The following is a 17,530-nucleotide window of genomic DNA, read 5'->3' on the forward strand; positions in this document are numbered from 1 at the left end:
CTGTTTAGCTTTTGGCATTGGTCTACATCATGCTGGTCTGCAGGAACAAGATCGTAAAACTGTTGAAGAACTATTTCTTAATCGTAAAATACAAGTTCTTATTGCCACTGCCACCTTGGCTTGGGGTGTTAATTTGCCCGCGCATTTGGTGGTTATCAAGGGTACAGAGTATTTTGATGGTAAAGTAAAGAAATATGTAGATATGCCTATTACGGATGTTTTGCAAATGATGGGTCGAGCTGGTCGTCCCCAGTTCGATAATGAGGGAGTTGCTGTTGTTTTGGTACATGATGTTAAGAAGAATTTCTATAAGAAATTTTTGTATGATCCCTTCCCCGTGGAATCAAGTTTACTAGAAGTGTTGCCAGAACATATTAACGCTGAGATTGTGGCCGGTACAGTGCAAACAAAACAAGCTGCCTTGGATTACCTAACCTGGACGTATTTCTTTAGACGTTTGATGAGAAATCCTACTTATTACAATTTGGAAGGTTTAGAGCCGACACAATTGAATGCTTTCCTTTCTTCGCTGGTGGAGAAGGTGGTATATGAACTTGAAGCTGCCGCTTGTTTGGTACAAAAGGAACACATTTTAATACCCACATTTTGGGTCGCATTTCATCATTCTATTATTTGTCTTATCGTACAATGAAACATTTCCTAGACGATTTAGAGCCACAAATGTCCACAAGTGATCTATTGTTGGCTATAGCCGATTCATATGAGTTTGATCAACAGCCAGTGCGTCATAATGAAGATAAACATAATGAGTAGGTTTTAAATATTAGAATTTATTTGTTTATATTTAAATAAGTACTTTTTGATAACGAAAATAACTCGGTTTCGACTTTTTCGGTACTTTTTCTAATTTATAAACATTTGATACTTTTGATACAGTAATCAATAGATCAGTCTATAGTCTGGTCTATAGTCTAGTCTATAGTCTAGTCTATAGTCTAGTCTATAGTCTAGTCTATAGTCTAGTCTATAGTCTAGTCTAGTCTAGTCTATAGTCTAGTCTATAGTCTAGTCTATAGTCTAGTCTATAGTCTAGTCTATAGTCTAGTCTATAGTCTAGTCTATAGTCTAGTCTATAGTCTAGTCTATAGTCTAGTCTATAGTCTAGTCTATAGTCTAGTCTATAGTCTAGTCTATAGTCTAGTCTATAGTCTAGTCTATAGTCTAGTCTATAGTCTAGTCTATAGTCTAGTCTATAGTCTAGTCTATAGTCTAGTCTATAGTCTAGTCTATAGTCTAGTCTATAGTCTAGTCTATAGTCTAGTCTATAGTCTAGTCTATAGTCTAGTCTATAGTCTAGTCTAGTCTAGTCTATAGTCTAGTCTATAGACTAGTCTATAGTCTAGTCTATAGTCTAGTCTAGTCTATAGTCTAGTCTATAGACTAGTCTATAGTCTAGTCTATAGTCTAGTCTATAGTCTATCTGTCTAGTCTCTAGTCTATAGACTAGATATAGACTAGACTATAGACTAGTCTATAGACTAGTCTATAGACTAGACTATAGACTAGACTATAGACTAGACTATAGACTAGACTATAGACTAGACTATAGACTAGACTATAGACTAGACTATAGACTAGACTATAGACTAGACTATAGACTAGACTCTAGACTAGACTATAGACTAGACTATAGACTAGACTATAGACTAGACTATAGACTAGACTATAGACTAGACTATAGACTAGACTATAGACTAGACTATAGACTAGACTATAGACTAGACTATAGACTAGACTATAGACTAGACTATATACTAGACTATAGACTAGACTATAGACTAGACTATAGACTAGACTATAGACTAGACTATAGACTAGACTATAGACTAGACTATAGACTAGACTATAGACTAGACTATAGACTAGACTATAGACTAGACTATAGACTAGACATAGACTAGACTAAGACCAGACTATAGACTGATCTATTGATTACTGTATCAAAAGTATCAAATGTTTATAAATTAGAAAAAGTACCGAAAAAGTCGAAACCGAGTTATTTTTCGTTATCAAAAAGTACTTATTTAAATATAAACAAATAAATTCTAATATTTAAAACCTACTCATTATGTTTATCTTCATTATGACGCACTGGCTGTTGATCAAACTCATATGAATCGGCTATAGCCAACAATAGATCACTTGTGGACATTTGTGGCTCTAAATCGTCTAGGAAATGTTTCATTGTACGATAAGACAAATAATAGAATGATGAAATGCGACCCAAAAATGTGGGTATTAAAATGTGTTCCTTTTGTACCAAACAAGCGGCAGCTTCAAGTTCATATACCACCTTCTCCACCAGCGAAGAAAGGAAAGCATTCAATTGTGTCGGCTCTAAACCTTCCAAATTGTAATAGTAGGATTTCTCATCAAAACGTCTAAAGAAATACGTCCATGTTAGGTAATCCAAGGCAGCCTTGTTTTGTTTGCCTGTACCGGCCACAATCTCAGCGTTAATATGTTCTGGCAACACTTCTAGTAAACTTGATTCCACGGGGAAGGGATCATACAAAAATTTCTTATAGAAATTCTTCTTAACATCATGTACCAAAACAACAGCAACTCCCTCATTATCGAACTGGGGGACGACAGCTCGACCCATCATTTGCAAAACATCCGTAATAGGCATATCTACATATTTCTTTACTTTACCATCAAAATACTCTGTACCCTTGATAACCACCAAATGCGCGGGCATAATTAACACCCCAAGCCAATGGTGGCAGTGGCAATAAGAACTTGTATTTTACGATAAGAAATAGTCTTCAAACAGTTTACGATCTTGTTCCTGCAGACCAGCATGATGTAGACCAATGCCAAAAGCTAAACAGAATTTTAAATTTGAATCTTTAATGCTTTGCAATATCTGTTGCATTTCATATTCTTCCATGTGTAAGAATTGTTTGGGATTTTCATCGCCTGCCACATATGTATGAGAATCCAAAGCTGTTAGTCTAGTTTGTCTTCTGGACGAGACGAACACTATGGCGGGATCGGCTGGTGAGTAAGTGCGTATAGCTTGGAATGTGGGACGATTCATGGTAGCCATGCGGGGACAATAGTGTTTGCCTGTAAGAAAAATAAACATTTAATATTGTTGCAATACGTTATGATATTGATCTTCGGTCAAAATTTAATTATTGTATATATATTCAGAAATGAAAACAAATTTTTGGTTCTTTTTTGATTTTCCAGCAATCAATTATTAAATTGGATCCCTAATTAATTTGGAGTTTATAACAGTGGACTTATCTTTTGTATAAAATGGAACCTATTAATGACAGTAACGGTTATGTTTATACTATTTAATTACGATGAGGGTAGCGGAGCACGCCGGGTAATGCTAGTTTATCTATAAAATTTGTTCTAAACTTTTAATTCTATTTGTTGTTTTTTATCTTGAATTTCTTCAGTTGCCTAATATTTGTACACTTTATATTTTAATAGGTGGCGTATGATTATTATTAATTCTGTTTAGTTATATATACATTATACGTAACAGCACTAAATTGAGTAAATTTCAAACGTAATCATCAGTTGAGTGACAGTGTACTAAGAAATGGTGAATATTTGTTATGGTGGCGTATGATTGATATTAATTCAGAGTAATTTTATATAAATCATAAGACGCCGTAACTTTTGGATCAGTTATTAGACGGTTGATACAAAATGTACAAACTCGATTTAATTTTTTTTAATTCTTTAAAAAATGTCTTTAAGAAATTTTCTAAAATAATTCTGATGCTTTATCAGAATTTTTAACGAATCGTCTAGATTTCCCTTTGGATATTTAACAGAATAATCGGCATTTTCTGAAGCATTAAGCGATTAACATCAAACTTCTACAAAAGGTACTTTTTGGATTTTGTATAATATTGAACCTAGAAACATGAACAGAAGTATGTAGCGCCCGGATTAAGTATGAACATATAAAAGAGGACTTTTTGGTACTTTTTCTTCTACAAACGGTACTTTTTGAATTTTGTAAAAACAGGGGACTTTTTGAATTTTCTTTAATATTGAAACTAGAAACTTGAAATTAAGCATGTTAGCGCCCCGATCACGTGTGAAACATATAAAAGGGGACTTTCTGGTACTTTTTCATTCTACAAAAGGTACTTTTTGAATTTTCTATAATATTGAACCTAGAAATATGAAATTAAACATGTAGAGAATGGATTAAATGTGAACATATAAAAAGTGACTTTTTCTACAAAAGGTACTTTTTGAATTTTCAATTATATTACCTAGATATTACCTACCAATTATATTACCCTGAAATTAAACATGTAGAGTACGAATTAAGTGTGAATTTATAAAAGGGACTTTTTTGGTACTTTTTCGTTCTACAAATGGTACTTTTTGAAGGTGGTCGTGTTAACGGGGTTAGAGTCCTAAGTTAATGAAAATCTGTAGGAAAGAATTTTTTGAATTTTTTCGTTCTATGACTGGTACATTATTTTATGCAGACATACGGCATAAAATGAAAAAATGATTGAATGAAAAAAATCTATAAAAGGAGACTTTCTGGTACATTTTCGTTTTACAACTGATATTTTTTGATTTTTAGTTATAAAACTCGTACCGACTGTTTTTTTAACACAAGGTAAAGGGAATATAGAACTCTTGTTTTTTTTTACAAAACGTTTATCTACTGTTGTTGTGTAAAAGCTAAAACTATAAAATAATCTATTTGGAGGGTTCCACATCAATTTTCAAGCATACAAATTGTGCTACTTCAAACTGGAAAAGAGTAGTAGGGTTGCTTAAGCAGTTGAATATATGGTGGTTATCGTGAGGACTTTGACCACATGCTGAAAATTCTTTGCCAGAACTAATCTTGCATTCCGCGGCAGGTTTTCTTTATGTCTGTTATGGGCAGTACGACATTCATGCGGTATCCTGCGATCAAGGAATTGATGGCGTCTCTGTTATTATCGTTCAAAGCTGCCGTATAACTATGTTGCTTGAACATGTTCTCCTCGTATATACCATTAACTCGGGGGTAGCATTCCAACTGTGTGATGTTAAAGTTGGGATGACTCATCGGGTGACATGCCAGGAGGAACTGTTTAGGCAACATGATAATGTGTTCCTTGATTGGGAGGACCTTCGTTTCCACTTGCTGATGTTGTTCTGAGGTAATTGGTAAGCAGCCCGTTACCTTACTTAGGGCAGCGTTTTGGAAGCTTTGAGGCATTTGTTTGTACTTCTATTTGTTCGTGATTGCAGTGGCATGAGCTGAGGAAGTAAATAGGATGTCAAATGTGACCCTCAAGATTTTTGGGTGGTGTACGGTCGGAATTTGAGCTCTATCGACCACGACAGGTGGTAAAGAGTATTGCTGACGTCTTCGCTGGTGATAGTTGCAGGTTACGAGCAGTGAAAAACTGATGTATTTTGTTGAGATAACCATTCACTAGAACACATAATTCATCACGTAATACTGTAGCTAGATTCTGTTGAGTTCGGGGAGATCGCTTTTTTTTTTTTTTGACTTTATGTGTCATGTTTTTTTCAAATTGAGACTGTTGTCTTACAAAATCGCTAATAACTTTCGGAATTCGTTAATTTCTTTTAATTTTTTTCAGTTAATAGTTAATCGCGAGTATTTTTATAAAAAATATTGTCTGTATTCACGAACACTAAACGCTATTAAGAGTAAACTGATTTTATTATGAATGAACCTAATCAAGTGAGCCAAAAAAATATGTACATATACAAAAACGTAGTCAGCTTTTAAGTATTGCGTTAATTTTTGTCTTTCTTGTTATATATATAAGACAACATTATAAAAAAGTTTTCCTTTGACACTTTCATATTCATCTAAACATATAGAAAAGTATTTGCAATTCAGAATGTTTTGCTTTATGTTTGAATAGATGAAGAGAAGTAAATTTTATATAATTTCTTCATAAACATCGTTCAATTGCATTCTGATTTAAATACAAATTTATAAGTATTAGAATGTTTTAAAAACAAATTTCTCTCTCTCTCTCTACCAAAATAAAAAAAAACTCCGCAACTTACCTGAAAATCCGTTAATATGCACTTGCAGCGGTACCGGTCTCACCGAGGGTTTAAAATTATATAAACCCATTTGTTTGATACCCAACCAATTGGCCAAATCTTGAGCATTAGCCAAAGCTGTGGACAAACCTACAATACGAATACTGCGACCCGTGTGGGAGGTTATGAAATTTGTACGCGAAACAATAACTTCTATCACAGGACCACGATCTTCACCCAACAAATGAATTTCATCTATAACAATTAAGGCCACATCTTGTACGTATTCTCTAGTCTGCCACGAACGACTGATACCATCCCATTTCTCGGGTGTGGTGACAATTATTTGAGATTCCCTAATCGCTTGTATATCGGGTGTGGTATCACCAGTTAATTCAACTACCTTTTACGTAAGGGACCAGCCTCAAAACGTTTTTTCCAATCACTTATACGTTCTTTGACTAAAGCTTTTAGCGGAGCTATATATACCACTTTGGCTTTAGGGGTTTTATTGAATGCTCTAAATATGGCAATTTCCGCCACAATAGTTTTACCCGAACCGGTTGGAGCACCCAGCAGAACATTGTTGTCGGTATGATAGAGACAATGGAAGATTTGTGTTTGTATGGGATTGAAATGAGAGAAAGGGTATAGTGATTCGTAGAGAGGATTTTTTAGACAAGTAACGGGTATAGGATGTAAAGGTAATAGTTCCGTTAGTGGTGGATGATGTTCGGGCAATACAAGATGTTTAAAGGTAAGTGGTATCCAGTTATTGCTACCCAGCCATATATCACTAGCTACACGTATATAGTATTGGGGTGGTAAAGGTTCCTTAAGCGGTATGGTCATCACAAGTTGTTGCGGTTTACCACTAAACACAAATTTGCGTGTAGCCTGTGACGTAAAGAACTCTTTTTAGAAAATATATTTTAAATGGTTTAAAGATTTCCACTTACCTGAAACAATTCTGAATGATAAATAAAATTAGTTTCGGGATCCTCAATCCACAGCCAAAAACTTTCACTCACTTTACCATGCACACGATCATTCCAATTGAAATTTGGCCATATATCTATTTTAATTCTCAACACTGTACGTGTAATGGGTTGTAAAGTGGCCTCAATTTCCAACATGGGCAATTCTTTAGCTGCTCTCAATACATTCTCAGCGTAACGAGCATTTCGTAAAATTTCTTTTAATTCATTTTGTTCCATTTCTCTTAGTGTATATAAACTAATGCCTCTACTTTCAAGTTTATCTATAGTTTCAGCATTAATATTACCAAATTGTCGCATAGGAGTTTCAAAGTCCCACTGTTGACGTTCAAACATTTTACAAATTTGCAACATACGACCCGATAGTATAGCATTATTATTGCGTAGTACTATGGAAAATAAGGCTCTGGCTATACGGGCTATATTTTGTACAATATAAGACATGTCGGAGACCAGAGAGAAGGATTTGACATAGCCATGGGAGAGGAAAGTTTGCATTAAAATATTAACTTTACCGCAAACATTCTCAGCTCCGCCAAAAGCTTTAACTTTACAATAATTGTGACGCAATTCATCCAATTCCTCCAGTTCATCATCCCGTACTTTTAGCTGTTGGAATTCTTGTGCCTGTGAAATCATGGCAAAGATTTCCGATTCATTCATAAAAGGCTTAAGTAAATCATTGAATATTTCCACAGTATCGTATTTTATATAGAAATGAGAAGCAGTTCTACCCAAATCGGTAACATTGAAATCCAAAGTTCTCTGATTGAAACGTATCATACGAGCCTTGTCCAGACTCATGGCAGCACCCACTATTAAAGCTTGTCTTTTCGCCTCCAATTGAGGATCTTGCAATACCTCGGCATATTCTATGCCATAAACATGAGGATTTATGCGCATGCGTACAAATAGATAAGTATAACTAAGCCATTCGACTGCCTCTTCAACATTGGAAATGGTGCCCAAAGCAATTTCAGCATTAAGATTATCCGCCAAAAATTGTACAAAATTAGATTCAATAGGAAATTGATTGGTGAGTAGGGAGAGATAGTGATTCAGTTTATCGTAGGTGGTTATAATAGTACCCACCCCACTTTTGTCGAATTGAGGACGACCAGCACGACCGAAAATTTGTAAAACATCCAATATGCCCAAATCAACAAATGAACCATGTTTGGAATCATAAATATCAGTACCTTGAAAAACAAAAGAATAATATTTTTAAAAGAAAACTTAAATATAAATTAATGTTGCTCTTACCCTTTATGATAACAGCATGAGCAGGCAAATTGACACCCCAAGCCAAGGTGGCGGTACAAACTAAAACTTTAACATGACCCTCGGAAAAGTATTTCTCCACCAGCTGCCTATCGGTTCTCAACATACCCGCATGATGCATAGCAAAACCAGCCGAAAACAATTCCACCAATTGTTTGTTTCTCGATTTTTGTATGGCCCTTAAGGCCAAACCATAATTACTATTATTGGTATCGGGTAAAAAGAGAGCACTGGTATTGTTCTGTTGAGCCAATTCTCTTAAAGTACTGGCCGTACGTACGGTAGCATTACGAGCATGTACAAACACCATGACCTGATGACCCAACTGTACTTGCTCTACACATTTCTGATAACAAACTTGATCCATATCGGCTAATTGTTGTAAAGGTTTTACAGATTTTACTCCTATAAAAACCGTGTCAAGTGGTACTGGTCTAAAGCGGGCATCAAAGTAGAAAAGACCTTTCATAGGATTGACTCTTAGGAAATTCGAAACATCTATGTAATTGGGCAGTGTAGCAGAGAGACCAACAATACGAATCATACTTTGAGAAGATTCTACCAGACGCAGAGTACGAGCTACTAGTGCCTCTACAACGGGACCACGTTCACCATGCAATAAATGTACTTCATCGATAATGAGTAGTTTCACTAAACTTATTAAGGCCACATCACCAGCACCTGAAAAAAGTTTTGGAAATTATTCGTAATTAATTACGTTTTCTTTTATTATACCCACCCTTTCTTGTCACCACATCCCATTTCTCTGGAGTAGTTACCAATATCTGTGTCTGTGTCATTTCCGCCTTTGACAACTGCATATCACCAGTCAGTTCTTTAACCACAATATTTAACTCCTTCAAACGTTTCGAAAAGTTATCCACCATTTCAGAGGCTAAGGCTTTCATGGGAGCAATATAGACAATTTTAAATTGATCACGATTTATCAGGCCATTCTCTAAATGTGAACGTATGGTATGTACAATAGTCAACATGGCCACATTAGTTTTACCCGCACCGGTAGGTGCACACACCAACATATTTTCATTGCTATGATAGGCCACCGGATAGACCACAGATTGTATACGATTAAGTTGTTTACAATTTGCAAAAGCTATTTTGCCTATATCATCTAAATCGGCTATGTTAATGCGATTATTACCCACCGATAAAGGTGGTGGTTCAGTGGCAGGAATTTTCACCTCCTCATATTGTTTGCAATCTATACGTTCTGCTGTTTCCGGCAGAGATATACGATTACCGCCTATAAAACCAGCATGTTGTTTAGCTTCCAATTGACTATCGAAAACATAAGGATAACGTTGCGGAGCAGCAAGTGTAGAACGGAACTCTTTTAATTGTTGGTTGCATTTTAGAATAGGCTGATGTTGGGCATGTTCGAGTAGCTTACGCTGTTGTTGCAAGCGCAATTGCATGGGATTTATTACTTGGGCCACCTCATCTTCGTCTTTTTCATTGCGTCCTATCGACTGCATTAAACGCTGCATTTTCTTTTCCTCTTTACGCTGTTGTTTAGTTAGCTCCTTCTCCAGGGCTGATTGCACCAGCACTTGATGCGCCACAGTTGGTCTGTGTTCTGTTGCGCCTGCTGCGCCATTTTTCATTTGTTTCTGTTGCAATTGTTTGCTGCGTTTAGAGCGTTTTTCTTTTTGTTCTAATTCTTGCAATTGGTTGCCAATTTTTGTGCGTTCATTTAAAACTTCCTGCACTAAATCGAAATGTTCAAAACCCAATAACTCTATAAGATCATTTTGTAATTCGTTATTGGACTTTTTGGAATTCAACAATTCTGTTAGGCTGTTTATCAAATGGGCATGTTCATCTTTTTGTGACATTTCTATAAATGTATCCACCACTTTGTGATATTTCGTTTTATTGCTAGAGGTGGCAGCTTCTTGGTTCCATTGCATGGAAAAACCCAAAGAAGTGGCATTTTTACTAATGGTAGTAGGAGCCAAATCTAAAAGATTACCTATTTCTTCCTCCGAAACTTGCTTAAATTTAACTTTTATATGATCTCCCCAAAGTTTTTGATTTTTCGATTTCTTGCCCATTCCTTTGTTCCATTCTTTTAAATCCTCCACTTCATAGTCTTCCATTAATTCTCTTATGGACCATACTGTCTGATGGATTATAGCTAATTTATTACCAAATATAGTGCCAAATATGGAACGTACACGCATGGTGGTGGCCACCATTATAACTTTTTGTTCCAACATCAGCCAGAAAAGAAAGAGGGCGGCATGTTCAACCACCTGTGGCTGTTCATCGTAACCCATGCATTCTTGTACCAGATTTCGTAATTTCTGAAAATGTATTTTTATCTGGTCTCTTCTATCGGCCGGCATATGCTGCAGCACTTCATGGATGGTCTGTTGTTCTTCTGTTTTTCTAAAATATTACAAAAATTATTCAAGTAACTTAGGTTATTCCCCTTGGATTAGCTTACATTTTGAGAAAAGTATTTCTCTCCTGTCTCAATTCATCCAATTCTTCTTTGTCATTTATCACTGGTAATTTGGCCTCCAAATCGGTATTGGCTCTTAAAGATCCACTGAAACGTGGTAAGTCCTTAAAACGTTCAGCCATTTTAGTGGCTTGATGTTAAAACACTTGCACTTTTATGAAATATATTTATTTTAATGAATTTATTTCGTTTTTCTGCTATATTTCCCATAAAAAGCTCAAAAAGCCGTATGAAATTTTGTTGAATTGATCAGCTGTTTAATTTCACAATATTCACAGTGAATTGATGACACCATATGCGTGGCAAAATGTCAGCTGTGTGAATACAGCGGTTGATTTGCCTTCATGTAATTTAAAAAGGTTGACGTTACATTTAAAATAATTTTTTAAAGTATAAAATAAAAAAATAAAATTGCTTATATCAAGTATAATGAAATTATCAAAATTATAATAAATTTAAGAAATTAAATCAATTCATAATAAAATGTTTAAAATTTTTTTTAGTCTTAAATGTAGTCGGAGGTTACATAAACACATAAGTTGCCAGGTTATCCAACGTTGGTGCAGAGAGAATTGTCCAATCATAATATACCCTTATACAGGAAGTTGTAGCCACACAGAAAGTTAATATGAAATGTATCCAATACATACATACATACATACATACATACATACATATAACCCCAAAATGGGATAAAGCAATTGTAATCCAATCAAAGATTGAATTGTGACCGAAATTAAGAGTTAAATCCTTTATAAAATTGGACTATAATCTATATTAAAATTTTGTTTCGACTGATTTTTCTGGGCTATATGTTGTATATATTCATTTCCGCGGCAAATCGATTTTCTTAGACTATTACGATTCCGCAATAATTTTAAAAAAGTTATTATTTAACTAACTAAGATTTTCTTTTGTGCTATTTTAAAACAAATATTTTCAATATGTTTCCCAAATAAAAAGGTGTTAATTTTTATCTAAAATTAGTTTAAACTTTATAATATAAAATTAATCACATAAAAAACAACTTCAAAGTAAACCTAATAATTTCCATAAAATCTCATTTGAATACCTGTTGCAGACACAATATTAAATATCCTTTTGTAAACACATTTATGAAAGTAAGAAAAAAGGATAAAAGAGCAACATGTGACTTAAATTTTTAATAAATGCATTTACATTCTTATAATACAAGTTCATGTTAAACGTAGAAATTTCGTTATCATTCATAAAGTCCAACCAACCAGATTTATGTACATTCATCTAAACTAGTAAGATACAAAATAATTGACCAATTCGTAATATTATGTAAAATATTTACATATAAATTTATAGAAGACAAAACAAATAATATTTAATACAATGACTTGGTGAAGTTGGGTAGAATTTTTGAATGCACTACAGAAGATAGATAGATAGATAGATAGATAGATAGATAGATAGATAGATAGATAGATAGATAGATAGATAGATAGATAGATAGATAGATAGATAGATAGATAGATAGATAGATAGATAGATAGATAGATAGATAGATAGATAGATAGATAGATAGATAGATAGATAGATAGATATATAGATTATATATGATATATAATAGATAGATAGATAGATAGATAGATAGATAGATAGATAGATAGATAGATAAATAAATAGATAGATAGATAGATAGATAGATAGATAGATAGATAGATAGATAGATAGATAGATAGATAGATACATAGATAGATAGATAGATAGATAGATAGATATGATAGATAGATAGATAGATAGATAGATAGATAGATAGATAGATAGAAAGATAGATAGATAGATAGATAGATAGATAGATAGATAGATAGATAGATAGATAGATAGATAGATAGATAGATAGATAGATAGATAGATAGATAGATAGATAGATAGATAGATAGATAGATAGATAGATAGATAGATAGATAGATAGATAGATAGATAGATAGATAGATAGATAGATAGATAGATAGATAGATAGATAGATAGATAGATAGATAGATAGATAGATAGATAGATAGATAGATAGAGATAGATATATAGATAGATAGATAGATAGATAGATAGATAGATAGATAGATAGATAGATAGAAAGATAGATAGAAGATAGATAGATAGATAGATAGATAGATAGATAGATAGATAGATAGATAGATAGATAGATATAGATAGATAGATAGATAGATAGATAGATAGATAGATAGATAGATAGATAGATAGATAGATAGATAGATAGATAGATAGATAGATAGATAGATAGATAGATAGATAGATAGATAGATAGATAGATAGATAGATAGATAGATAGATAGATAGATAGATAGATAGATAGATAGATAGATAGATAGATAGATAGATAGATAGATAGAAAGATAGATAGATAGATAGATAGATAGATAGATAGATAGATAGAGATAGATAGATAGATAGATAGATAGATAGATAGATAGATAGATAGATAGATAAATAGATAGATAGATAGATAGATAGATAGATAGATAGATAGATAGATAGATAGATAGATAGATAGATAGATAGATAGATAGATAGATAGATAGATAGATAGATAGATAGATAGATAGATAGATAGATAGATAGATAGATAGATAGATAGATAGATAGATAGATAGATAGATAGATAGATAGATAGATAGATAGATATAGCATTTAAGTTGTTGTCAAAAAAGTGATCTTCTTAGAGTGGGGTTATACGGGAGCAAGGGTAAATATAGGCATATTCTTATAAATATTGGTAGAGGGATTTACGTTTACAGTAAAGTTTATGAAGGGTTTATTAGTGAATTATTGAATTTCAAGTCATTTTCTGAAAAAGCTTTTGTATGCGGTTTAAGGTCAAACTAGGCCTGATCATTATCGTTGTGACAATTTATTTAGAGATATTAAAACTTTTAACATAATTATCAGCTTAAGACCAATATTCGGAGGGTACGGTTGCATAGGGGGCTAGGGTAAATAATGGACCTATTTTAAACATTTTTAATATATCTAATACTCTTCCACCATGTTAAGCCTTGTTGTTATTATAATAATTAAAAATGAGAAAAAAACGTAATATTTTTATGGATTTTTTCGGAATTTTGAATATATCACCGTTATTTGTGGACCGATTTTGTTGATTTTAAATTGTGACCTTCTCGAAAGCATGTCTGGGATCTGGGGTCTTCTGAAAACCGATTTCAACATAGATATGGACAGACAGATGGATAGACAGACGGACATGGCTAATAGACTATAAAAACTCGTTATATATGTATATAATATATACGATCAGAAAATTATATTGTAGAAATTACAAACGGAATGACACCATGATGGAGGGTATAAAAATGTAAAGGGTGCAATACTATGTACTTGTATAAGTACATACAAACAAAAAAAGTAAGAAAAAACTTAAAATATTAAAAATTCTATGCAAGTGTTAATGATAGCAACACGTCATTTCTTTTCTCTTTTTAATGGACAAATTTTAATGCTTCAATAAATTCTTTGAACTTTTCTTCGTCGTCTTGATTGACACGGCAAAAAGGATTTCCAACAGAAGGATATAAAAAGCTGTTACGCTCATATGTTGGTCTTTCGGTTTGGAAATCTTAAAAGATAACATACGTTTTACTACGGAATCGGTGACTCTGATTTGGATTATATTCGTTGGTTTATTTTGAAATAAAAAGAAAACAAAATTGAGAAATTAATGAGTTTACAATTAAAGAAAAAATTTACAAAAGAACATAAAGTAAAGGATAAAATGTATTATAAAATGCAATTTCATATGTTTATATTGTGTAAGTTGAAAAAAAAAAAATTAAAAAAAATACAAAATTATAAAGTGTTTAATTAACATGGAAATTAATTAAAGTTATGATAGAAAAATTGCGTGTTGCTTTTTTTTAATAAAACTACATTTGAGAATAATTAATTTTTATTATTTATTTAAAATAAATAACTATTTAGACAATTTAGCGGCTTCCTTCCATACGATTTGCTCAATCCAATCTAAATATAATTGAATTCTTGTATAAACCGCTGGATGGCCCACATTACCGCAACCGCCATGCGAAAATGAAGTTATACCCAAAACCAAAAACAAACACTTATAATCGGGATGATCGACAAACAAGGGACCACCCGAGTCTCCCATACAAGTATCACGCTTATCTGTAAACGAACCCGCACACATTTGTGTTCGTTTGTTGACACCATATTTCAATTCTTCCGTCTGTTCCACTTTACTAATGCAGGTGTCATCGTCGAAACGATCCAATTTTACTTTTAGTAAATGTGGTGACATTTCGAGAGTGGTATCATTGGGTCTGCCCCAACCAGCGGCTAGATATTCTTGAAAATCCCGACCATCGACCAGGGGTAGACAGGCGGGCATTATATAGTCATTGAATTGGACTTCTTTCACAAGTTCCACCAGTGCTATGTCATTATATTTTTCTTGTATGTCGGTGGTAAAGTATTGAGGATGAGTAATGATATTCTTAATTTCATAATCGATAGGTGAGGCATCATCGGTGGTGGTTGAATAATCCAATTCACCAAGACGTACCCAATTGGGAGGGCTGTTGATAGAGAAATAAAGAGCTGTTAAGTTAAGTTAATTTAATTATAGTCTAGTCTATAGTCTAGACAATAGTCTAGTCTATAGTCTAGTCTATAGTCTAGTATAAAGTCTAGTCTATAGTCTAATATAAAGTCTAGTCTATAGTCTAGTAGAGTCTATAGTCTACCCTATAGTATCTTCTATAGTATAATCTATAGTGTAGTCTATAGTCTAGTCTATAGTATCATCTATAGTATAATCTATAGTCTATAGTTTAATTTATAGTTTAGTCTATAGTCTAGTCTATAGTATAGTCTAGACTAGTCTAGTCTAGTCTATAGTATAGTCTAGACTAGTCTAGTCTAGTCAATAGTTTAGTCTATAGTCTAACCAATAGTCTAGTCTAAAGTATATTCTATAGTCTAGTATAAAGTGTAGTCTATAGTCTAGACTATAGTCTAGACTATAGTCTAGTCTATAGTCTAGTCCATAGTCTAGTCTATAGTCTAGTATATAGTCTAGTAGAGTCTATAGTCTAATCTATAGTCTAGTCTATAATCTAGTCTATAGTATCTTCTATAGTATAATCTATAGTATAGTCTATAGTTTAGTCTATAGTCTAGTCTATAGTCTAGTCTATAGTCTAGTCTATAGTCTAGTCTATAGTCTAGTTTATAGTCTAGTCTATAGTCTAGTCTATAGTCTAGTCTATAGTCTAGTCTATAGTCTAGTCTATAGTCTAGTCTATAGTCTAGTCTATAGTCTAGTCTATAGTCTAGTCTATAGTCTAATCTATAGTCTAGACTATACTCTTGTCCATAGTGTAGTTCAATAAAAAGTAACCATATAAGGACAAAGAGAAGAAGAGCCCATAATTGGTCTTAGGACCAAAAACACTCACCTATAAACAAAAAAGCAATGAGCTGCTGTCAACACATATTTGTTACTAATCAAAGTTCCACCGCATAAATAATTCACTGTGTCTTCATGTTTATAGAAAAGTAAAGCCATGAAGGGAAACTCTTGAGCCTCAGCCTTTTGGCCGCTAACAATCAGAGTCTTTTCGCAAGACTTGCGATAACGTTGAACCGATTTGCATTCTAAAATTAAAATAATTAACAAACAATATAGTATATAAAAATCATTCTTACTTACCCCTTACAGATCGTATGTCTTCATCCTTCTCTTGGGTATATTTCTCGGGTGGTTTCAAACAACAGACGTGGGTGCCTTTTTGATTTAAACTACAATACGGTTTATTGCGTATTAAATGAAAATTGTTTAAAACCCGTGGGCAATCTCGTATATGAACACATTCAGTATTTAAGGCGCATTCATTAGCTGTACGGGGAAAAAAAAAGAAATAAAGATTTAGTGAAATAAAGACTTGGTTCCTTAAACTTTTTTTTTGGGAAATCCATTTATTTGGAATTTCTCTTAAAAATGCGGAACAAATATTTAGGTATTTTTGTAACAACTGATAACTGAAAAATTGTAAACAAAAAAATCGTTGAACTCTTACCATTTGTAAAAAAGCTGTGTTTGGTGATTAAAGTACCAAATATTAACAATATTATAGACGTTTTAAACATTTTAAATTGTTCCTAATGTATTTTTTTTTTTATTGTTTTAATGACTTGTTTGCAGCGAAATCTTTTTGAATACTGAATTAAAACAATCAGTGTTCCGCTTGAGATCCACTTTAATGCTCACATGCACGAGTATTACTATATTCTTGTATGTTTTGTTGTTCTTAATTTTAGCTGATAAGCTTAAATATAAGAGCTTTTTTCATAGATCGTTCTGATGATTAGCTGTGGGAAAGAATCACTCAAAATGATCTTGTGTTATTAAATAAATAGGTTGGTCGGTTGACTACCTTTTAGCTGAGTATCTCTTTTATTGAATTGTTTATAAGTCTCACTTGAAAGATAGATTTCTCTTGTTTAAGCGGGGATTTTTTTCTAAATCGCCGTAAGTTAAATATAAACAAAAAAAAAATATTACTATATATGGCTATGCCGAATCCTATATACCCTTCAACAGATAAAATTGAAGACAGCGAAACACTAATACATACATATGTAAATGCTTTTCCAAAATCTTGATTTTGGATAAATCAAATTTTCGGACCCGGTCTATTTTAATGGT

The 17,530-nt window shown here is 33.1% G+C and overlaps 2 protein-coding genes across 2 annotated transcripts; both read right to left on the reverse strand.

The window, feature by feature from the left end:
• Window positions 1-2,059: 2,059 nt before the first annotated feature.
• LOC119614816 (activating signal cointegrator 1 complex subunit 3-like) lies at window positions 2,060-11,061 on the reverse strand. Its single transcript, XM_037970922.1, is given in 10 exon segments — window positions 2,060-2,722; window positions 2,724-2,741; window positions 2,743-2,776; window positions 2,778-3,093; window positions 6,055-6,453; window positions 6,456-6,930; window positions 6,993-8,230; window positions 8,295-8,993; window positions 9,052-10,724; window positions 10,783-11,061. Coding segments are annotated over 10 exon segments (5,634 nt in total). The 5' UTR covers window positions 10,923-11,061; the 3' UTR covers window positions 2,060-2,080.
• Window positions 11,062-14,734: 3,673 nt separating this feature from the next.
• LOC119614819 (serine protease snake-like) lies at window positions 14,735-17,103 on the reverse strand. The gene is made up of 4 exons (XM_037970925.1): window positions 16,902-17,103; window positions 16,535-16,720; window positions 16,281-16,479; window positions 14,735-15,398 (listed from the first exon to the last, which is right to left on the reverse strand). Exons 1-4 carry the CDS (start codon window positions 16,969-16,971, stop codon window positions 14,777-14,779), a joined length of 1,077 nt encoding a protein of 358 aa, XP_037826853.1. The 5' UTR covers window positions 16,972-17,103; the 3' UTR covers window positions 14,735-14,776.
• Window positions 17,104-17,530: the final 427 nt, after the last annotated feature.

This window comes from Lucilia sericata, unplaced genomic scaffold (genome assembly GCF_015586225.1).
Source record: "Lucilia sericata isolate MDLA Ls3-8-SP2 unplaced genomic scaffold, ASM1558622v1 Contig003480F_arrow, whole genome shotgun sequence".
In the NCBI taxonomy this organism is placed as follows: domain Eukaryota; kingdom Metazoa; phylum Arthropoda; class Insecta; order Diptera; family Calliphoridae; genus Lucilia; species Lucilia sericata.